This window comes from Nasonia vitripennis, chromosome 1, assembly GCF_009193385.2.
Source record: "Nasonia vitripennis strain AsymCx chromosome 1, Nvit_psr_1.1, whole genome shotgun sequence".
In the NCBI taxonomy this organism is placed as follows: Eukaryota; Metazoa; Arthropoda; class Insecta; order Hymenoptera; family Pteromalidae; genus Nasonia; species Nasonia vitripennis.
Window position 1 is genome coordinate 5,363,856 of NC_045757.1, and position 24,635 is coordinate 5,388,490.

At 45.0% G+C, this 24,635-nt stretch overlaps 1 protein-coding gene across 10 annotated transcripts in view; it reads left to right on the forward strand.

Moving 5' to 3' along the window:
• LOC100116683 (nicotinic acetylcholine receptor alpha 6 subunit) overlaps nt 1–22,760 on the forward strand; it is a 121,546-nt gene extending 98,786 nt beyond the window's left edge. For all 10 annotated transcript variants that reach the window (XM_031922198.1, XM_031922197.2, XM_031922201.1 and 7 more), the window contains 5 exons: nt 7,689–7,798; nt 7,930–8,147; nt 8,261–8,458; nt 8,544–8,706; nt 9,072–22,760. In XM_031922198.1, coding sequence (XP_031778058.1) covers nt 7,689–7,798; nt 7,930–8,147; nt 8,261–8,458; nt 8,544–8,628 — 611 coding nt within the window. In that variant the 3' untranslated portion in view covers nt 8,629–8,706; nt 9,072–22,760. The remainder of the gene's footprint in view (nt 1–7,688; nt 7,799–7,929; nt 8,148–8,260; nt 8,459–8,543; nt 8,707–9,071) is intronic.
• The last annotated feature ends 1,875 nt before the right edge of the window (nt 22,761–24,635 follow it).

Below are 24,635 nucleotides of genomic sequence, written 5' to 3' on the forward strand. Positions count from 1 at the left end.
CTCGAGCGCAATGGTTTACGGAATATGGATATGAATTGCGCTGCGGTGGGAAAAAACGAGGCGCGAACGATGATATTTTCCGCGTCGACTCTCGCTTCTCTGCTTCTTCTTCTTTTTTTTTTTCTTCATAATATACTGATGCGTTTACTCTATACTGTATATCGAGTCGAAGTTACGATGAGAATCGACTGGATATTACAGTCTTGCGAATCTTTTTTCTTCTGGCGCATTACGCAGATAAACACCCTTTCCGGGAGCGTATTCCTCTAAGAATCACACTCCCTCTTCATTACCACACTCCGCGGACTTCTAATATCATCATCCTTTTTAATTATACACGCCGCGAAGACGACTGCGAGCTAATTGAAAATCCCGTCGGGCAAATTGAAGCTGCGTCCCTCTCGATTTCGAGAAGAGCCGCAGCCCGATTCGAAAAGACACACGCCGTTCAAATTATTAATCAATCTCGCAAGCTCGATTCTCCACTCGCGTCATAATAACGCCTGCGTTACAGGCTTATCGGATTTTCATTAGGGCTACACACCAGATTCCGCTACGCGTATAGTTTTCGGAAATTCGAGCGAGCTTTTTTCCCCCGTGATTATACCGACGAAACGTGTATCGGGTGTGTACGCAGACACATAGCGAAGCGGGCCGAAATTATGGGGGGTTTTCTTGTACTGGCTGCGGGCCAACTGGCTGTTAATATTTTAATAAAAGCCGACCGCGCTCGATCATCGAATCAATTCCCCTGAATAATCGCCCCTCGGAACGCATACGCCGCAAGCATTATTATCATGCAAACTCTCTCTATCTCTATCTCTCTCTCTCTCTCTCTCTCTCTCTCTCTCTCTCTCTCTCAGCTGGTATTAAAATTATTCCAAATATTACAAACGCGCGAACCAGAGCTATAGCGAGGGAGGATGGGTAATGGCATCCGATAAGGAAACGGCTGTTTTAAAATTAATTCGAAAAGTTTGCCGGGGTAAAATTCTTGGAAGTGCAGTAGCGGCCTTCTCGCTCTCTCTTCCCGTGTAATCCGATGAATAATATAGAAGGAACAGCTTGCCTGCCGGCCGCTTACCTGAATTCTCCGGGATAAAACAGTGTATATCCCGCGCCGCACGTCTCATTAATCCCGAATAGATGGAGCCTCTCTCTCTCTCTCTCTCTCTATCTGGCCAACAACGTGCGGCCGATTTATTTTTCGCGACCAGCTATAGAGACTCTCGCGCGACGCAGGCGTAAACGCAATATTAATCTCCCTATTTCCATCGAAACGTACACACGCAGCAACGGCAGCTGCAGTTCGATGCAATATTTACTCAGCAGCAGCAGCGGCGGCAGCACAGCGAGTGAGCTATTCCCCCGATTTTACGTGCGCGCGTATATGTGCCGTTGAATTTCCGCTCGGTGTATCGCTCTCCCTCTCTCTCTCTCTCTCTCTCGTTGCAATTTAAATCCCTCGTTCGATGTAACTCTCCTCGCGCGCGTATACATACAAAAGTGCGTGTCGAGCAGCGCCGGCACAGCTTTTTGCCATCGACGTGATTTTAATTATCAAACTTTTAGCGGGAATATTCAAAGTTCCGCGTGTAAACGGGCGTTTTTTTTTCGTTCGTGAAGCTCCAAAAGTATCCGAGCTTTTTATTTTCGGGGAAAAAGCTCCTACCAAGAGAGCTTTTTCGAAAAAAATCACTCGACACAGGATAGCGAGTTACGTGAGGTGAATTCCGAACGAGGGCTGCGTCTCTTGGAAAACACTCGCGACGATAATGAAGGCCTCTTTACAAACGCCTCGAACGTTTCCGTCATAGCTCAAACACACACAAGACGGCGAGTGTGTCTTACGGCCGACTCGTGACCGTAATACCTCGCGGCTCGTCGAAGAACACATCGATGAAAAAAAAATCAGAGCCGAAACACGCTCGCGCGGGAGATAGCTGCCGCCGACGAGATTAAGAGGAGAACCGCGAAATTAATGACGCTCCGGGGTGGGTACACACGAGCCGGGGAAAGGGCACTGAAGATTAATGAAACGCGAGAGAAAAGAAGAACGATAAGAGTCGTACACCTTCGGACAGACGCGCGCGCAAGCTCGTCTTTTCAACTAAAGCGCTGCGATTTGCATATCCGCGCGAGAGCTATTTATAACGGGCTTTTGTGCGTCGCTACTGCGCTCCTGATGAATCGCCGAGTCCTTTGTGTATGTGTATGTGTGTGCAAGCTCAATGAAAAAGGAATTTGGAAAAAGCTACTTAGGAAAAAACGCCGTATCGCCTCTATGTTACACGTACATACATATAGGAGATAGCGTAACCGAATTCACGTCGCGCGAGGCGTCAGGTGGCGCGACAGGAGGCGAATTTTAAGCAGCCCGCTGCACGTGCGCTGCGTCAAAGGAGAGAAGGCGCTTTGCTGTATATTGATGCGACGTAAACTCGAGCTTGCAGCGCCAGCAGTAGTGGGATTTATAGATAATAAAGCTGCGGCGTATACGCTGCGAGCTTTTTGGCGTGCGCGCGCGCGCGTTATTTTCTATATGATAGCGCTTTAATCGGCCCGAGTCATCGTTTGATCGGCCGATAAATCTCTCGATTCTTCGGACGCCAGCACGATATAACTCGCGGGTAATTGCGGCCGACGAGATGTTTCATCGTTACGCGTGTCGGCTCGTAATACACACGAAACGAGAGAGAATCGAAGAAAGCCGTTTATTACCGTTGCGAAAAATCGACGTCGATCCCCTAATGGTCCGTTCGCTCTTCTCTCGCAGGGATACACACATACACACACACATCTATGTATTCGTTTCAGCCCCGCGAGGCCGAATGTTGGCCGACAGCCAGTGGGAGGAAGCATTTCTCTCCCTTCGCGTAGCGGGAGTTTAAGGATAGTCCGCGGTTAGCTCGATCTCCTCCGACTTTTTAATACCCTTTTAATTACAGCTATACCAAACGAGGAGGTATAACCCTACAGCGCGCGATCGAGTTTCGGCTTTTCGATCGCGTGTGGACTTTTCAATCTCTCTTGAGGTACATCGCGGTCAGGCTGTGTATTTTCCTCGCGGTTAACCGAGCGACGAACAAAGCTCGCTGCCCTCTGGGCAATGATTGAGGAATTTTCTTCCCTCCTGCATCGGCGCAGCTGGAAGATTCCATTTTCCATTCTCCGATGCGGATCTTGCCCCGGTTAACTTTCAATCTGGAAACGAGATTAGCCTCTACTCCGATGTAAACTTCGCGGCTGCGGCGCTTTTCATGGAAATTTCGAGATTCTTTCCTGTGTAGCCTGTAGTGGATATCGACTCGCGGTCGGAAACTTGCCTCTGTATATATATATATATATATATATATATATATATATATATATATAACGCGTCCAGTCACTGGCGGCGAGGGGAATCTCCATTTCTCGGCCAGACCTTGAATAATTCAATTAAAAGCCGAAGAACAAACTGAGGACGCTCGTATAGCTCGTCGCGTGGCCGCAAAACGCCGTCCCAAATTCCATCTGCAACTCGGATGAATAATAGTATATCCTTCGCGATTGGCCGCGAAATCCAATTTCGCCTCGATTTTAGCGCTTCCCGTATATAACGCGCCTAAGCGCGTGGAAGCTCGCGAAAAATCGCGCTAATTCGATTATAACTCCCGAGCCGTGAATTCGCGAACAATACACGCAGCCGTGTTTGTCGCGCGTCGGCGAGCGCATTATTGTTGCTAGTTAGCTTTTGAAATTAAATAAAATCATTATTACGCGCGCGACGCAATTATAAGCGGCCGGTACAAAAGAACAAGGGGTGTATATAGGGTATGGGATGCAGAAAAGAATTGAAGAGCAGAGATGGCTTTAATTGTTATAACGGCTAGAAAGAGAGTCGATCCGCTGCGCAGTTAATTAAATCGAGAAGGAGATGCGCGCGAGCTCTGAGAGAAAAGAAGAAGTAGACGGAGGAGCGGGAAAAAAAGCCGCCGGCTCTAAAAACGCAACTCGCTGCAGTTACAGAAATAATTGGCTCGACGACTACGAGAACTTTTGTCCTGACCTGATTCTTGTCTCGGGCTATTTTTTCTCTCCCTCACTCCTTTTTCTCTCTTTCTAATCTCGCGGACACCAGCGCCGTCGGGAGAGCTTTAAAAATGCGTATAGATACAGCGAGGGACAATGATCGACGCGTATATTTTTTAGCAAAAAGTAGGTCGAAATCTCGCAGAGGACGTCCGCTTAACCGGCTCTGCGATGATTATCTCTCTCTCTCTCTCTCTCTGCGCCAATATCAACGCTTGTGTGTGGACTGTCGTGACCGCAGGAATTAATTTCTCGGTTGCGGTTTAGCGCGTCCGTCGAAATGGCCCCGCGCTCGCGCGTGTGCACACGATAATAACCCCCCGCCGAAGTTTCGAATCGCCCGAGGACCTCGTATCGCGTATAATTCGAGCCCCGGCAGCCGATCGTCGTTATACACATCCCTTTTTTTACGGGCCGAGTTTCCCCGCTCCCGCCGCGCGATAAAACGCGAAGACGCGCTCGTAAAGGACGGAAAATTTTCGATCAACGCTGTGTAATATAAAACCGAAGCAAAAAAAAGAAAAATTCACGGAACGCTGGCCTCCGAATCCGCGTCATCTGGGGCAAGTGCGCGCAGGCACAGTCTTTGACGAGGGGGAAAGAATAGCGTCGGTAGGAGAAAAGAAAGTTGCAGCGCGCGCAGGTAGAGAGAGAGAGAGAGTCCGAGAAACAGCGCCAGGCCACAGGCAAAAGGGATTACGAGATGCGCGCGACCGAGCTTTGTCCGCCCCCTCTTTTTACTCTTTAATCAGATGACAAAGGCCCGCAGCGACGACTCCGGGATTGTTGTCGTCGTGCAGCTGGCTCTCTCTCTCTCTCTCTCTCTCTCTCTCTCTCCCTCGGCTAATTAAGTATGTTCCACTACTACTGCTACCGCTGACCGTTGGCCCGCAAACTTTGACGAGGCTCGTTTCACCGACGCCTCCGGCTGGCGTTTCCCTGACATTTTTCAACCTGGACGCAATATTGCACGCGGGAGTATAATCCAAAATCTCTGCTCATTAAATTTCCATCAGAGAGAGCGAGGCGCGCCGTAAAACACGGGGCCGCCGTGTATCGACGAAAAGCCCGACGAGCTTGCAGGAGAAAAAAGCGGGAGACCGATAAGAGGCCGGAAATTAAGGGGGATGCTATAGCGCGCTGCCGGTGTTTTTCGAGATAATTTTTATCTGCCGCCTGGTCTTCAAGGCCGACGTTAACAGCGCCGCGAAACAAAGCAGACGGCGCTTCCGTGTAATTGAAAAAAGAAAGAAGAAGAAGGAGTAGTATAGGTCGCGCTCCGGTCGGACGTGAATTTTTCGATCTTCTCTGTCTCTTCCTCTCGCATACACTGATACATCAAAAGCCGTGTACACACGCAGAGCTCGTATTCACGGCAGGGATTACGATCGCCCGCGGTGCCATACTTTCGACGAGGAGCTGGAGTGGGGGACTAATTATCAATTGACGCGGCGAAATTTCAATCCGTGCTTAGGCTATTAATTAGCCTCCTCTCGAGGATTCAGGACCTAAGCTCTGATCTCTCTCATCGTTTATGCCGAGAAAGGCCCCGGGCATTATTCAGCGCTGATTCGATTTGACTTCTTGATGCATCCGATCGCACAGCAGCAGCAGTTTGCGTCGGATCGATGCATAGGGTGCCCAGAGAAGGGGCTTGTTATTTCCTCTCGAGAGGCGGAGATTAGTGCCCTGGCAGCTGTAATAACACACTTTCTATGCACTCACTCACACACACACACACACACACATCTATACAGCGGACACTTCGCGTGCGGGGAATAAAATCAATTTCGGCCAAATATCTGACGAACTTTTGATTTCGAGGATATATGCCTTGTTCGTATATTTGGCGTGTGGAGAGGGAGACTTTTAAAGTGAAATCAGTCGGCATCTGAATTCAGATTCTCAGACGCGCGCGCAAAATTAGATTCTATGTTTTTTTTAGTTCCTTTCTTGGAGCGAAAGTCTGTGTAAATTTGGATGATTTGAAGCGCAGTGCATATAACGACATATTATACTGTATATTATGCTTATAGGGTAGTAGAGCACATGTGCACTACGACCGTATTTATATACGTAACCATCCCTCTGACAAAGTAGTTGTTATTATTATTATCATTACTCTTTTTACTTTTATCAAGCCCTGCTACCTCTCACGCCTCAGAAGATTTTATTTATGCGCAGAGTATTTCATAGATTGTTATTATTACATCACACGTAATTATGCAATGAAAGTAAAAGTAAAAAAAAAGTGAAAAACTCGATATAAACCACATGCCATTAAAGAAACGATGAAAAAAAAGTCTACTTGGAAATGTGCACGTCGACTTGACCAAAAACAATGACTAAATAAGAACGATGGTTAAACAAGTGAATAAAGCAAAGTAACTCGTGGCGTTACTGTGTATTTTTATTATTATTAAAAGTAAAAAACCATACCTGCTCGATGTATCACACACACACACACACACACACACACACACACACAGAGTCAATTGTGAAAAGAAGTGAAATATATTAGCGAACAACTCTTTTGAAAAGTCTCCCACCTCCTAGCTCACCCTCGCACATAGCCCCTCGCAAATACATCATGATTATTATTGTTGTTCTTATTTTTATTGTGTAAACATGAGCCCGTAGCTTTTTGCGCTCTCAATGTGTATAATCGTTGCGGCGTACACACACGTCCCCCGTAGAAGAGCTTCTCACCCCCCTGTATACGGATTACGTTGTTACACACACGTTTTTCTTTGAAAGTCGTTCACGAAATAGCTTCCCTTCGGATTTCGAGCAGCTGTATACTCGAAGGACGACGGGAAGAAGTCGCGGCGTGTATGCAACCGCAGTGCAACCAACCACGTATGTGCATGAGTTTTGATGTAAGAGCCCGAGCAGTTTTGCCAAAAAAAATACACCCCTCCAAGCGCATAACACGGCGAGTGTATGCTCACGAGCGTTTCTCATCCCCTGCTTACATTATTATATGTATTTTTGACGTTGTTATATGTGTGTGTGTATTGCCGAGTGCACAGAAAGTAAGTAATACCGTAGTCCTCTGCTTTTTCGCATTTTTTCGTGTAGCTTGTACGTTATATGTGTATGTCTCTGTGTGTTTATAGCTGTAGCGTAGTTTTTCTAGTTTGTAGAATACTCTTCTCTCTCTCTCTCTCTCTCTCTCTCTCTCACTATCCGTTTCTCTATTCTCTCTCAGTGTCTCTCAATGTGTCGTTGTGCCTAGAGAACGAATTTGTGCTCCAAAGCTCGTTGTGTGCGCTCCGAATTTTCGGACGATGGATATAACTGAGTGTGACTGCGTTTGTTCGTGTCTCTGTGTTTTTTATAAACGAAGAAGCTCTAAAAGAAACATCATCCCAGATGCATCCTTGCGAGGAGGCTCCTAAGAGGCTCGACCACCAATGCTTATAACGATTAGAGTAACAAAAAGAGTCTCTCTCGAGCCTCCTCTGCGCATCCGTGTCTTGTACGTCCCATCAGGTCCTTCGCGAGAGGTCTGCATACTCTCCCGAGGTCGACCTGGCGGACGAAAAAAAACAATCAGTCAACGAACCGCGACTAATCGCCTGGACTTTGTGTCCGGCGCGGGCGTTTCTCCACAGGAACTTACTTCAACTGCATCATGTTCATGGTGGCGAGCAGCGTCGTGCTCACCGTCCTCGTGCTGAACTACCACCACCGAAAGCCCGACAATTACGAGATGCCGAATTGGGTGAGTATAATCAAGGGAAGGACACGGCGAGCGAACTCTCGTCGAGCGCGAAACTCGGGAGGCTGGGCTTTGAATGTGGCGAAATTAATGGACGCATGTGTGCGGATGCGTGTGCGCGTTTGTGTCGACAGACGAAGACGGTGTTCCTACAATGGCTGCCCTGGATGCTGAGGATGGACCGTCCCGGCAAGAAGATCACGAGGAAGACGATCCTCATGAGCAATCGCATGAAGGAGCTCGAGCTACAGGAGCGAAGCAGCAAGAGCCTACTAGCCAACGTCCTCGACATCGACGACGACTTTCGTAATATTAACAGCAGTCAGAGCGCGCCATCCAGGGACTATATGAGGTGAGCCCCTTATTCTGCGAAACACTGTTTTACCAACTGCCGGCAGAAATGTCACGAGACCCCCCTAAAACGATTACCATAAGAGCGGTACGATCAAACTTGGACGTGTACAGGCAGGTGTACGGAACTCCGCTGACGGGCAGGCCGGCGACGGTCGAGGAGACCTCGGCGTCGCTGCCACTGAGCGGGACCCAGCGCGAGCTGCACACAATCCTCAAAGAGCTGCAGTTCATCACCGGTCGCATGAAGAAGTCCGACATCGAGTCCGAGGTCATCAGCGACTGGAAGTTTGCCGCCATGGTCGTCGACAGGTACGCACTGGAACATTTTTTGAAATCAAATTGGGTATCTATGAATGAGAAAATCCAACTAACGTATCTCTTATGATCGATGCAGGTTTTGCCTGATCGCCTTCACGCTGTTCACGCTGGTGGCGACGGTGGCCGTGCTGTTTTCCGCGCCGCATATAATCGTCCAGTAGTCGAGCGCCAGCGAATCCGCGCTCCTCCGCGAGGACGACGACGACGAAGACAGAGCCATCGCCTCGGCTAGACTTCGAGTAAGTTATCCATCATACGTCTGAGTCACTCGAGTCTCTGTAAAAAAGAAGGAATTGGGTTGAATATACGAATCTCTGGTTTTTCGTTAGCAATGTTGCACGTAAACTAAGATTAAAGTTATCATCCTCCAACTCCAAACGCTAAAATCCCATACCACTTTTAAAACGTAGTCTCCGCTAAAACAGCTTTCCCACTAATACCGCATTCAAGACCGTAATAACGTCGGTCTATCTTCCTCTCCCCCCACCCCCCCCCCCTCTCTCTCTCTCTCTCTCTCTGTTCTCTGCTCTCCTTTGTACTCCGAACTAATTTCACGCAAAGCCTCAAAAACTAATTCTCGAACATTAATCTCCGTCCTCCGCAGAAACGAAGTCCAAGGCGACAAAGTATCCGGCAGCGAACGACGCCTGTTCTCCAGCCACGACGACGACGACGACTACGACTACGACTACAACTACTCTCAGTACGCCATCAACGACATCCGAAGAGCATCAGCTGCAGCGCACGATGACACCGCGAGCGACGACTGTACTCTTGTAAAACGGGCCGTAGCGCGCATACGTACCCGATGCATACGTTCTCGGCGCACGCAACAGAGATTCTCGCGTTGCATTGTTCCCCGACGCTCTCGTATACACAGCAAGAGTAGTAGCAGGAGCGTGTATCTCTCGATCGCGAGAGATAGCGCGACGACGCGCTGGTCTATATCGAATGCGCACCTAGTTCTCTCTCCCTCTCGCTCAGCCTCTCTGTCTGTGTCCGTAAGGCGTGCAAGCGGCAAAGTCGATACCTGTAACGAGGCCCTCTACCTCATTAGGCGAGGCGCGTAAACACACGGACCGACATAATTGGCCGCGCTAATGAACTTTCGCGCGGCGGCGGCGGCGGCGGCGGCGGCCCTGGGACGACAGTCCGCGCAGCTATACACCTACTCCATTTCCACTTTGCTCTCTTATTCCGTTATACAGCAGCCGCACGCGCGTTAGTGCAGTGCACGTACGTGCCCCTATATACGCAACCTTACATTAATGCGCGCGAGTCCGCAGCGAGGAGCTGAATTACGGGCGATATTCGAATTTCATTTCGTTTTCGAACTCGGTATGCGCTCTCGGTGTGTATATGGAGTGCGCCGCTGGACACACGCCGAACATCTGCATAATGGAATTCGGCATGCATTCGCGCGATGTCCGAATTTTCGCGTCTATATGGACGCGTTCCAGGGCCGCTGTCTCTATCGCTCGCGCGCGCGCACTCGGTATGAATTATCGCGTCGGGCATGAATTTACATGAGACGCAACTCGCAAACGAGAGATCGGTTACACGCGCGTCATTACGAAGATCGTGCGCGCGGTGCGTAGAATTGTCATGTGCTGCGAGAAAAGATAGATACGAGGATCGGCCCCCGGTCATCGACGACGACGACGACGACGACGTATGGGAGAGCAGCGAGACTGACACGGCCTTTACTCAACTGCCAATACCTCGAGTCCAGGGTGGAACGATTGTGCTTCGTCGATGAAATCGGCCGCGCAGGTGTACCTTTTACGAGCAGAGCTCGTCCTCGATGACCGGAGTGTGCAATTTCTGTAAACAGACCGAGGGAGGGAGAGAGACAGAGAGAAAGAGATGGAGAGGAGAAGATTACTGCCAAAAACTCTCGCCGAGAAACCTTTCGCGCGCGACGGACTCTCGAGCGCGCGTATCTCGAGGAGTTGAACAAAGCGAGGAGAACCCGCAGGATGCGGGACTGCGTCGTCTTCTTGTCCTATTAATTTTAATGGCTCAGATTAAATCGACGTGTACGTGTGCTGTTATTGTGTCTGGAGCGCGTGCGGCCGCGGAAGTTAGCGACGTGTTCGAGAGCTTGGAAAGTCAATTACTGCTCTCGCACTCCGCGCGGCACAGCAGCAGCAGCAGCGAGCAATCGAGGAAGCCTAAATCATTCGCTCTCGGTTTATCCACCTCCAGTCTCTTGCGTGCTGCTGCTGCCGCTCCTACTGCTCTTCTGTTTCGTTAGCTAAATTTAATTGCAAGCTCTGAGCGTGCTTTCGTGCTTTTTTTTCGCTCTCTCGTTTATTTCGCGCGCGATGCGTCTGTGCAAAAGAGCAGCTGTTTTTTGTCAAGAGCGAGTTTGAGTATAGAAAAAAAGAAAAATTTGACTCGATTTTTAATCAGTCCGCTGTTGGGCGCCGTTGTTGTTTGTTAGTCGTCGCTGCGCTCGTCGAAATGCAATTTTCTTGTCGCTCGAGAAGTTATACGCGCGCTCTCGCGTGCGAAAGGTCGCCCGGACGAGAGTGTAAAAACGAAAATGAGAATCGAAGCGGGAGCGAGCTCTCTAAATTTTTCTCCGCTATTCGCGGATTTTGTTGTTCGCTATTCGTGTCTTTCGATTCGTAAACAGTTGGGAAAAAATAGCGAGCGAAAAATTTAGAGAGCGAGAGAGAACACGGCTTTGTCGTCACGAAGACGGCAAAGTTCGCATAAAAAATACGACATCTCGAAGTGTTCCAAAACTGCTGACCGAAGAAGAAGAAGAAGGATCTGTTGCTGCGCGTCGTCGCGGCGCTGGGAAGAAGTTTGTCGCGCATAATGTATATGTATCAGCGAAAGGCGAGGCGTTTTCTCAACCGAACGAATAAAGTAAACTTAGCACTCCTCGTCGAGATCACGGATATGCGCGTGATGTCGATAATCGCGAAAGTCCCTCGTTACCGACTAGAGACCACTTAATGCATACCTCGTTCCATGGACGACGACTGCCGTTTCCGACGGTGATCGTGCATCGAACGAGGCTTCTTCCTTTCGGTAAATGAGCAAATTAAAATATAAACTTCGTCGTCAATTAGTCGGACGTTGATTTCGAACAATGAAAAACGACACGTTGTATCTTGCGTATCCGCGTGATTTACAGCATTGGGTCGGTAACTTGACAGACTTTCTTGGTAGCTATATACCTAAGATGATAAATAAACACTTGCCAACCTGTTGCCATACGTTAATCGAGAAATAAAGTTTTGCATTTTTCAACCAAAGCAGCAAACGCGTCTCTGTGTACACACACCATTGTTACGGCGAGACTCGCCCATCGCGACGACGATCTCCCTCTCGCGGTAGTTAAAATTGAAGAGAGGGAGGAAAAAAGTTGCAGAGAACGTATACATGACAAACAACAGATTCATTGTTCGGAGAGCGACGCGAGAACACGCGCGTATAATGAATGTTTTCAGACGACGATTGTGTCGCACAAGGCGTCGGGGCGAACCGAAGTAAATATAACGAGATTTAACGAGTAAGGTGGGATGGAGAAAAGAAAACTGGAGAGAAAAAGCTAAAAAATACTAAACACAGGCGCGTGGCTGTTGGTCGTAGGCGAAAATGAAAAATGATAAAAAAAAATTATAGGTAAAAAAACATAAGCAGCGCTAAAAATATAAGTGATATCCGAAGTCGCAGAACAAAAAAAAAAGATATATATTATATATATAAATATTATAAATATATGAATGCATAAAAAAATACATCAATAACTTTATTGATATAAACGATTGTTTTATATAAAAGAAAAATGGTGACAGATATCGATATGACAGATGCGTGTGATGTTGACGTAAAAGATAAACTCATTTGTAATTTGTATCGCACGCGCGCCATTATATATATTATTAGAGGATGTATAATCGTAAGGAGCACGCTGCGGTGCGCCGTCGTATTGTAAAACCACACGAGGGATTATACATATATACATATTATTATTACTATTATACTTAATGAGTTTAATATTAAGAGAAATCTAAAAACTAAAAACGAATGAGATTAAAAAAAAGACGTTTATACGTGTAAAGAGATCCACACCTAAAATGCCTCCCAGGTTATATATATATATATATATACATATATATTATAAATATATATTATATAAACGTTATTCGATGTAAAAAGGACTCGAACTATATATATACACACGCGCACTCGCACTCACACACAGACACAGGCACACGAACAGACATATAGATGTAACGTATGATTAAAGTAAGATTATTTATACTAATAAAAGATAAGGGTCGAAGTTATTCGAGGTTAAAAATGAAATCCGCCACGAAAGAACAAAATAATCATCATCATGAGAACAACAACAACAAGAACAGCAACAACAACCTCGTCTGTCGAAAAAAATAGAAACGCGTTGCCGATTCTCGATACATCATCACATGTTTCTTCCAAAAATTACACGTACTTATACACGATTGTGCATCAGAGTCCAGAGTCGAGTCTCGCGCGAAACTGCGCCAGTGCAAGGCCTTCAAGACCCCGCGGAGCTTCCGTGTACATCTAAAAGCGATCAAAATTCATCACCGAATCCCGGAAAAACATAACGAGCTTAGCGCGTCGCTCGTAAATTTTCGTTTGCGCTCAGCGGGCGCATCAGGGCCCGGTATTAAACGGCGACGACGTGAGAGAAAGAGCTAGGGACTAGCACAATAAGCGCGGCCGAACAAAGAAACGAAACGCGCGAGCGAGCTTTTGATCGAGGAGCCCACTTAACCCGCCTTCATTTGCGGTTAATTGCCGGGCGTCAGTCACCCCGCGGAGAGTCGTTTTTCTTCCGCGGATTAATGGCTCCTCCGCGCTCGCGCGCATCGCAAACAATGCCGCACGTTTTTCGTTACTCCGCACGCTCGAGTGTCATTTGCATTCCTTCCCGCGGTTATAACGCGCGGAGTTTCGATTTATTTCTCGGTCGGCTGCTTGTGTATTGATTAGTCATAGCCTATCGAGCGATTCGCTCTTCCAACTTTATCTCCGTTATATACCCGATGCTCTCAAAGGAATACAGTCGTCGCGGGGGCGGGCGGAAAGCTTAACGAGGGTGAAAAAGACGACGATCCATTATTTTGTCGCTCGCTCGCGTAAAGCAATGAATGAGCTCGTTTTGTCTCTCTGAATGGACTTTTCTCATTAACGAGCCTTTAGTTTTTTCTTTTCGTCCTTCCGCAGCTGCTGCTTCACAGGCGCAGGTTCGCGACGACGACTCGAATACTCTCTCTCTCTCTGTGCATTGTACGAGTATACACTCAACTTGGTTCGCTCTTCCATTTTAACGATATTAGTTGTGCGCTAGAGTTTAACGCGGTATAACGTATATGAGTATAATACACTGAAGGTTTTTACGTTTGTTCGACGGGGGATTTTTACTTTGTGAAACGTTGTAAATATACATGCCAAGAGATGTGTAATAAGGGATGCGGTTCCTTTTTTCCCCTTTCGTTGTTCGGGCTTTTCGATGTATTATTATTATCTCATCGCGCACACACACACACACACACTGTAGCTTCGTCGAAAGTATATAAGATATGACGTTGAGAAAACAGAAAATAAACAAAACCAGTATTGATTAGCCAATTATTCGAGGATATTTATATAACGTACACTCGCACGTAAGCTGGAGAAGGAGTATGTAGGCGAGCATTATATATATATATATAAATATTAAGCGCTGCATTAATACACACACACACACACACACTCGCTCACCAAGAGCATTGCAAGTATTATACACACACGATCTGCACACGTGCGCGCATTATATGATTAATGAAATTACAAGATATACATATTATACATAAAGATTACTACATAGCGCGTATAAATAACATACGTGAATAATTAATTGATAAAAAAAAAGGATGAAGATGATGACGGGGTGCATTGTAAAATAAACCGAATCCACTAAAATCGAGTACATAATAAAAAGATAAATATGAACGGGGGGAGTGAGAGAAAAAGAGAGAGTGGTGGTGTGTAGCTATGTGTGCGAATGCGAGAGTTTGTTTAAAAGTGACACTTGCGTATAGCACGAACTGTTGATAAAACATAAGGTTAACCAATTAATTAATAATCAATTAAAAGAAAAACACGAAGGAATTGAATTAGGTTTACATATATATTGTATAAATACACACAAACACACGGGCAACGCGTCAAGTCTGTCCCCGCATCTTCGTATAAATATGATATATATATATATATATATATATATATATATATTATATCTCTGTCTCTGTTCCTAAAAATGCGAAATCTCTCTGTGTTTCTCTCGGTGCGAGCATAATATAATGTAACACACAGTAGCGTGTGTGTGCAGCACGTATTGTGCACAATCGAGAAGTCCTGGCAATCGGAAATTGTTTCGACGACTATACGTGTGGCGCGCATACACGCACGCACGTATACCTCTCTATGTATATTATAGCATATATTTTCAATGATCAACCTTACATTGCCTCTCCCGGCACTCGCTCACTCTTTCAATTTATAAATAAATCGATTTTCCATTTTCTCTCTCTCTCTCTCTCTCTCTCTCTCTCCAGCTCGCTATTCCGCGTTATAATAGCCGCTGCAGAATGCGTTTAATCGAAGGCCGTGAAAGTTTATACACTGCAACTGTTTGCGCGTTTTATTTCTCTCTATCCTCCCTTTACGGGATGGGGCATATAAGAGAGAGCGGGAGAGGAGCTTGAAGTTATGCACTCTTTCAATTTTATCCCTGTACACAATTATACACACGCGCCGTTCTCTTTTTACTCCCTGATTTTCGCGTCATCGCAATTTATTGTTAATCACATTGTGTAAACTATACGCCGGAAAAAGAGGAGAGTACACGTGCCAAAACCTATTTTTAAAGATGATTGCTCTGTACATGATATATCGTCTCTGTATAATTCAACAGACCAAAAGACTTCCTTTCGATTTCATTCGCATTTGTAGGACTTGCGTATAAGAAAAGAAAAATATGAAAAAGAAATTGAAAAAAAAAAAAGATTGACATCGTTTTCCACACGCTGCCGACGACAGGAACACGTTTGAACAATCGGGTCCGCGCACTCGTCCCCGTTGTATTCATCACCACACAGGTTTAACTAAGACGATTACGTATATTAAAGTAAAATAATAATAATAACAATAATGAATAACTAATGATAATGAATAAAAAGAAACCACCGGCGAATTAATAAACTAACTAGATAAACAGGTGAAAAACGATACTCGAGATAAAGAAATTTTTCTAAACGATAAGGATAAACACACGCACACGCACATCCTCGACGGAGAGCATAAAAATAAAGTTCGAAACCGCATTTTTCTTATATATACACCAATTGTTAAGGGTACATCGACGAACACGCAGATATGTATAATTATATATTTAAAAAGCTAACAGAAAAAAAAATAATTAAAAAAAATCTTCACGTATAAGTACAGAAGCACCGAAGCCGCGTGTCATGCTCAAATTCCTTAGTAAGTCACAGTTACGATTTATCGCAGCAGCAGCAGCTCGAGAATCGTCGCGTCTCTTACTCCCGCCCTCTCGAATCGAACGCGCGCGTATATTCCACGAATATACAAATATTTCAAAATTATTCCGAGGCGAGCTTCCACGCAGGCCGGCGAAAATAAAAAAAAATAATTAAAAATAATAACCGCGCGGAATAACTTTCCACCTCAGCGTAGCGCGAAATTCTAAAATTTCGCCCGGCGCCAAGCGCATATAAATTATAAACGAACACGCGCGCGCGCGCTCGCACATAGGCGAATAAAAAAAGAATCCGATACGCGCGAGAGCCGAATAAACTGCGGGAGACAGAGACGCCCCGATGTCGGCGCGATAAATTTTAATTATATATAGGTATACATGATAAAAACAAAAAACAGCGCGAGCGGAGAGCGATAAACAAACGGTATGTTATAATACAAATACATAATCAACCTTAACTCTAAAAGCTAATGGAATAGATAAAGAAGCCTGTGCGGCGGGACAAAAGATTCAGTGAACGAATAGCGCGGGGCAGGGGAGGCCGAGCCGCAAAAACGAGCGAAAGAGAGACAAAGTGCTCGCTGGGAGTTACGACGCTTCCTTCCTCGTCGTTTTTTCTCCGTGTTTTTTTTTTCGCCGTAATGAGACCGCGGGAAATTAAAATTGTACCAATTCGAAAGTGGGCGAAAATTTGGAAAACCGCACGGGACTAGCTCCGCGAAAGCAACAGGCTAACGTATCGCGTATACGTTATAAAAGCGTCTCTCCCTCGCGCGCGGCAACTGCGACTCGGCCTCGACTGCGCCGCGTCATCTAGATGTATACATATATAGAGCGAGAGAACGCGTCGAATGTACATATATACATATATGAAAAAAATATGAATTTATCATTTTTATCCGACGTTTACACAAGATTTTATCTGACAGATTTACCGATATATATATACATGTATATATACGAAATACGATATATATACTTTACGAGAGCTTTTATTGTCCGCACGAGTGCGTGAGCGCGAGCAGCAGGCCGTATCCAACGTTTTACGCGCGTGATCGCGGACGCCTTCCTCTGTCTCTCTCACTCTTGTCAACTTCACGATTCTGTCGCCTCTTGTTCTTCCGTTACGCTCTCGCTCTCACCTTTACCTCGTTCTATGCTTTGTCGGCTCGACCGTCGTTATATATATATATATATATATATATATATTTCCCGCTTATAAGAAAAATCAGATACTGTATTATTATAGATTCGGCTTTTATCGCAGTTTTTCCGTTATGTTTCTTAATACACCGTTTAGCACAGCCGCACACATACGGAAGCAGAATAATGAAAATAAACGCATATAGGATTTACGTGCTATACTACTCGAGCATATGTTATTATAGTGTAACGGCGAGGCGTCTATTGTCCGCGCTGATCGCACGCGCGGCTGTTTTTCGAATTTTACGACAATTTGACACGGGGAATTACGATAATCACTTTTGTATAATGACACGTCTTTGCGTATGTTGAATTATATATGATGTGCGACGACGACGACGGCGACGATGATGATATATATATATATATAAAAATATATATACAAAAAATTGTTACGTGATGAGAGCGGATAAATGAATTATGTAATAAATATATGATATATTGATAAACAAGAGAAGAGCGAGGATTAAATTGTAAAAGGCGCGCGAGATTTTAGCGAGTAACGATGATTATTACTAAACCGAGGAACAAATGTTAATAATAAAACGAGCGAGAGAGCGATCATGAGTGTGCAGGTATTGAACGATAAATTTAATAAACTTCATCCGGTGTAAATGCGTGTGTGCAAGGACATATACATAGAACGTGTGCATCAGCGTCAACTAAAAAACGATAAATAAACAAATAAAATAATTGATTAAAAAATAAATAATAATAGAGAGAGCGCGTATGGATAAATAATGGAAAAGGCGCTGAGGTACAGGAAGAGGAGCATAGAAACGACCCGACGGGAATAGAACAAAGCGCGCGTGCACGAGAGAGCCAAGATTTTATTCGACGTGTAGCGTACGTATATAAGCGAGCGCGGGGGATGTATATGTACTCGGGAAAAGTATTCGACGCAATATTGCGCCGAGCACTCGGGGCCGCCGCGACAGAGAAAAATCGCTAGGAGTAGAGCGTCGTGAGAGATATTCGTACGAGGCCGTTTAATAAACAATACATTATTATTATAAATATATATATATATAATATATACGATAACTGAATATATTATATATATATACATATTACCGCGTAATTTTTCATACGAGTTAGAGAGACTTTAAAAAAACTACGATTAATATAAATATGCATACACGCGATAAAGTATAAATAATTAAAACCAAAAAGAACGTGCTATATGGCGTGAGTCTGCGTGCGTGGGTGTATGGCTGCATGATGAGCGTGGGTGCGAGGGGGATGGACGACGAGGATGGCGTTTTAATAATACTAATAATAATAATAATGATAATAGTAAAACCATTGAATTTAAAAGAAACAAGATGAAAAAGGACAAATAAAATACGATGCTAAAATTATAAAAGCGAAAGCTGATAAACAATACATCCGCATACACAGGGGCGAATATATTATATAATCATATTGTGTATCGTCGATTGCTGCACGTACGCGCGTTATATACTATATACCGTACGCATATATATTTCGCGGGAGATATATACACACATAATAGCGACAACGAGAAATTCCGATCGATTTTATGAAGGAGCGGGCGCACACGCGTATGTGTATATATATATTTTTTTTTTCTGCAAAGTTATATATTATACTGTACCGATGTTTTTGCGTTTTTGTAAATCCAGTATAGCGTGTGATATAACGTATGTATAATTCGAAACGCTTTGAAGTCGTCTCTTTCGACGATCCGAAAAATATATGGACGACATCCGATTACATACTATACAGCCGGAGCGCGTCTGACGGCGATGCCGATTGCGGATTAATAATCAACGCTCGAATGCCAATGAGAGAGCGCATAAATTAATTTCAATCGATCGCCGCTGCACGTCATTGCGATGAAATTCAGTGCGCCGCATAGGCCAAATCCTACCGGCGACGACGCGCGCCGTGAATTCGTAATCAGTGCGGTAATCATGTAATTATCGCGAAAGAAGATGTGTGCATACGAAGCCGCGCGTAATCCGTAAAATCTGTGCGTTTGCAATTCTTTGCCCGAAATTTAAAGCTATAGAATTTATAAGTACACGTCGTTTTTTATTTCTCATTTTTGTATTCCCATCGAAAAATTTCCGCAGCCTGCGCGCGAAGGAGAAAAAAACTCGACGCGCGCACGATGTGTAACGAGCGGAACAAAGAATTGGGCTTTTCAAAGGTATAGAGGCTGCGCTGCAGAAAACACGAAAAACCGCCGGGAGAGAGCAGCGCGTCATTTCCGCCGCGAGAGACGTGTTAGGCGCGCGCGCGCGAGAGAGAGAGAGAGAGAGAGAGAGAGAGAGAGAGAGAGAGAGAGAGAGAGAGAGAGAGAGAGAGAGAGAGAGAGAGAGAGAGAGAGAGAGAGAGAGATAAGCCAAAGGGTTTGCAGAAAACAAAAAGAGAGTAGCGCGCGCACGAGTGACTTAGAATTTTTCCTTCGCACAAAGGCGCCTGTACTATGGATATTGCGAAAAAAAAAATATATACACGCATACAAGCCGGGACGAGAGATGAGAGTTTTCGAAAATGTCAGGAGGAATGCTAATAAAAAATATGAACAAAGCGCGCGCGAGACAATAGGTTATTACGTATAGAGGATAGACATACACACACAGCCACACACGAAAACACGCACACGAACAGGCGCGTCGCAGTTATATTTTAAAACCGACGAAGATGAAGAAAAATGCACACACACACACACACACACGTGGAGCATAAACGAGACACACAGCGTACGATTTGTACATAGATAAGGGCGTTAGCATGTAGTATCGATTATTAATGTTACGTATAGATGCGCGAGGCAAGATGCTCGAATTTTTTCTTTCGTTCTTCCGGCTGATGAACAAAACGAAGCAAAAAGCAAAAAAAGGAAACCACACAGCAACGGCGACAGCGCGTTATCGACCGCGTCGATAAAATTGACAGAACGAGAGGAGGAGAGAGAAAACGGAGTAAACGACACTTTATATTTTCCTCACCAACACAGCCACACGAACACCCGGTTGTATTGTATCTTACGTTGATTTTTCGCCTTTATACTGTTGATCCTCTCCGACCCCCATACTGTCTCTTCCGCACTTTTTATAGAAAAGAAAAAACAAGTAATAAAGCTTAGAACAAGCTCCTCTGTCTGTAACGAGCTATAACGCGAATCGCGTGTGTTATAACCGAATTTTAAAGTGAGCACACACGCATCTCTTCCGCCCGTACGAATAACGCGCTGTACAACTCCGGCGAGTTACTCATGGATATGGTGTACCTCATGCGTGTCACGCGAATCGCAAGTCGCTCCTCGTTTAAGCAGTTACGCTGTCAAAGAATCAAAAAAACCAAAGCCTGCCAGCTCTAGGAGCACAGTCTATATACACTATACCCAATCTCGAGGGCGACGGCCATTTTGTGGAGCGCAATAGGGGACGCCATTTCGTGAGCCGCTACGCCACGAGCTAAAACTATTAGGGAGATGATCCACACATGCGACACCTATCATAGAGTATATTTCAGATCTTACATTGCACTACTGTCTATCGTAGCGAATGCTGTAGGCTTAGCTCGGTCGGAATTCACGGATTCTCGAGCGTCGCGCGGCTTGGCGAATATATATTTCATTTTCTTGATAACGACGCGCAATACACGACTCCTATTAATTTTAAGAAGAATCGAAGCTAATATCGCTCGCACGACAGGACGGAGTTAGGACTTTAAACGTCCGCGCGACGCTGGACAATCGCCGGCCGTTAATCGTTGTAGAAACTCTATTGTGAGAAAAAAGTAACGCAAACAGATGAAACACACGCTCACCTACACAAACGAACAGAAAAAAAAATGCAAGAAAGATACTACTGAATCTTCGTATACCCGCTCTTTTTCTCTAGTCTCTTAGCGTATCGTACCTTCTGGAGAAAGAGAGACAGACACACATACTTACACACAATATCACACATACGCGTACGTAATTAAGCGATCGCGAAAAAAAATAATGGGATAATCGAAGGTAATTTAACAGAGGTTGGGCTCTGCGCTTGTTCCCGCCGCAGGATTAATATTTAAGGAGCAAACACGAGGGATGTACTTCGAGCGAAGATTATATGTACATGAGAGCGAGTTGATAATGATGATGATGTGCGCGAAGGTTGTGGCGAGACGAGAGTTTTCGAATATTATAGAGGAGAAGAAAAACGTACGTTAATTGTGGCTCAGTTCCATCCCGCGAACTCTCTCGATTTCTATGAAATATGTCGACACGCAAAATGAACGACGAGGAGGTGGAAGGAAAAAATTAAGATAAATTTTAAACTAAAGAATTACGTCGCATACACTGCTCTAGGGCCTAAGTATAAGGATAAAGCATTATACCTAACCCTCGACTCGAGATGAAGGAAGGAAGGGATAAACGCACGCATTTTGTCTTATAACGATTCAAAACGATTTAAGCAAAATAAAGTCTGTATGATGATCTGTAGCGACATCTATATTTAGATCTCTGGCTCACTTTCTTTCTGCGCCCGTTTTGTCACGATATATTATATCATATATGTTATGTATTATATTATATTATATATGGTAATTTTCACGCGTGTATGTGTATACTTTACGTTATTGTTGTATGTACTGTGACGATTGTTTACTTTCGACGAGTTTTCTTTTCCGTTGTACGTTCTACTCTATAAATGTGTAACGGCTTTTTTGTTCGAGATAAAAGATAACGCCTAAACGAAAGATAAATCAAACTATTAACAAACTCATAAAAATGAAAACCGATGGTATCTAAAAAAGAAACATCCTTTCACACGAAAACACAAACACAGCACACATATAGTTTGCAACAACTCTTCGTCAATCCATTAATTTCGCCTTAAATTCCTTGCTTTCTATCAAGCCTTTCGTTGAAGAGGAAAAAAAGGATCGACAAAAAAAAACGTGAAAAGAAAAAGAAAACACACAAATATATCTGCACAATCTAGTTTTCTGTGTCTCTCTGCCTCCGTCCAAGAATTTCCTACTTTAATTTTTACTCGCACACTTTTACGAGAAACCTTTTTAATACAAAAGAAGAAGAAGAAGAGGAAGATGAAGAAAAAAACTAAATTACTATTTGATAATTTTCTTGTAAAACTATACGAATAAACGAAAGAGAGAGGAGGAACTCCCCTTTTAAAAACGAGAAACGTCTAAACTGTCAGTCGCTAACAAAAAGATAAAAGTATGAAAGGGAAATAAGAAGAAGACAAAAAAATGAGAGAGAGAGAGAGAGAGAGAGAGAGAGAGAGAGAGAGAGAGAGAGTAAGAGGTTTTACTTGTATAACGATCACGACTCCCCCGCCGGGTCGCGAGGATATCAAAAGAAAAAAAACTTGGTTTACGTACATATAGGTATATACAATACTTCTCGTTTTATTCGCCGCGAGAAAGAGACGATTAAACCAAAAAAAAGGAAACAAAATGTATGAGCATTCGCTAGATCTTGTACTGACATTGTAATTCCCTTATGTAATTACACGCATGCGAAATACAGAAACATATTATTGAAAATAACGCTGGGCTGTTCTTCTTTCTCCTGTCCAACTGAATGGAAAAATCCCGATAAATTCGTACGAAAGGATCCGTCAACCGACGCGTCTGACCGAACGCGGACGTCTACTACTCGAACCCCCGCCCAGATGTCGCCAGTGTTCCGCTTACCCTCTCCGGGAAACTTACCCACGCCTCCCTACGCTTTCCATCCATCGTAAATTACCATCGACCCGTAAGCTCGCTCGGAGGGTAACCAACCCCCTGACTGTCCCTAACTCTTCAAAGTAGCGGACGGCAATTGATCTTGATTCGATCAGCGAAATAATCCGGCAGATGTCGCTTTAGCCTCGCCGCATATACAGGTCGTGCACTCGTCCATTATTCCTCATTATTCCCTGCTTCCCTCATATCCTTTCGGCCGACATATGTCCTCCCTGCCCCACCTCCACTCAATACTCAATCTGCACAAGCTTCCTTCCCACCCCCCACCCCCCACCGGTTTCCGGGCGGCCCGGGTTGTAAAAGCGTACACGTATAATCCCGTATATCGATCGCCGCGGACTATCTCTCTCGGCCCCCCTCTCTCTCTCTCTCTCTCTCTCTCTCTCTCTCTCTCTCTCTCTCTCTGCTGGGTGCAACGTTCCTCTCTGAATTTTTCGATGACTCATTATCCTCGCCTTATATACTACAGCTGCTACAGCTGCGTGTATTTATTCCTGTGTAACGCGAGGTTCGTCGCGAATCCTCAAAGAGAGAGAGAGAGAGAGAGAGAGTCGTACATGCAAATTTCCGTACGTCGTCCTCTCTATTCCTCGGCTTGTGTTTATTTATGTAAGCGAGTGAGTGAGAGAGAGGGTGATACGTGTATATATAAAAGAAGCTCTGGAGCATGCGCCGTTATACACTGCTCGAAATTATTCGGCTGACTTGATGGCTTTTCATTGCTTCGCGCGCGCGTGTTATGTGCTTGTAACAAACGAGAAAGCGCCTCTGCGTTTGAACTCCGCAGCTCTTTCCTTGTGTGTATTAAGTGGAGATCGTTACGCGCGCAAAAGTCGCCGGAATATTGGCTTAATGTGCTTTCGATGTCGTGAAAGGCCATCGTCGAGGCTTTTTCTTATACAATCAAAATTCCCCGCCTTAACAAACTAATTCCAGTCAGCCGCAGCGTCTTCATCCCCATGATTCCGCCGACGTAACGTCGTATATTTTTGAGCCCCAGCTTAGCACAGCATTGCGTGCTGGAAATTAGGCTCTTATCTCCCCGACGTCGGATTAATTGAATGTACACACACACACATAAAGTTCTCTCTCTCTCTCTCTCTCTCTCTCTCTCGGGTCGATATTACATCACACGGCGCAGCGGCCGAGTGAGAAATTGAAATTGATGCTCCGACGAGCTATTTTTTTTTTGGTTGTTCATGATTCCATCGCGCCTCAACAAACCAAAATTTGCAAAAGCGACCTGTTGAACCCGCGCGGAGCGAGAGAGCGAAAAAATAACTCCCCTTTGTGTGAAGTAAAAAAAAAAACAATAAAACGAAGAATTCGGGAATCACCCCCTCGCATAGGCATATATCGATCCCCTCCGTGCCCGTGCCATGCGCCAAGAGAAGAGCGAAAAAAGCGTCGGAGGCACGATTGTTTGCCGAGGCATTAGGGGGGAGAGGCCGAACGGTATTCTCATTAGCTATAGCTATAGGGAGAGAGAAACTGAGAGAAAGAGAAAGATCGAGCGTCAAGTAGGCGGCGGAATGATAAACTCTCTCTCGCTCTCTCTCTCTCTCTCTCTTTTTCTCGGAATGCGTGTGTGTGAGCTTGTGGAGACATTTCCTTCCCTCTTTTTTTCGTCGATTGTGCAACGGTCGAGATAATCTCGTCGATATGGGGTCGCGT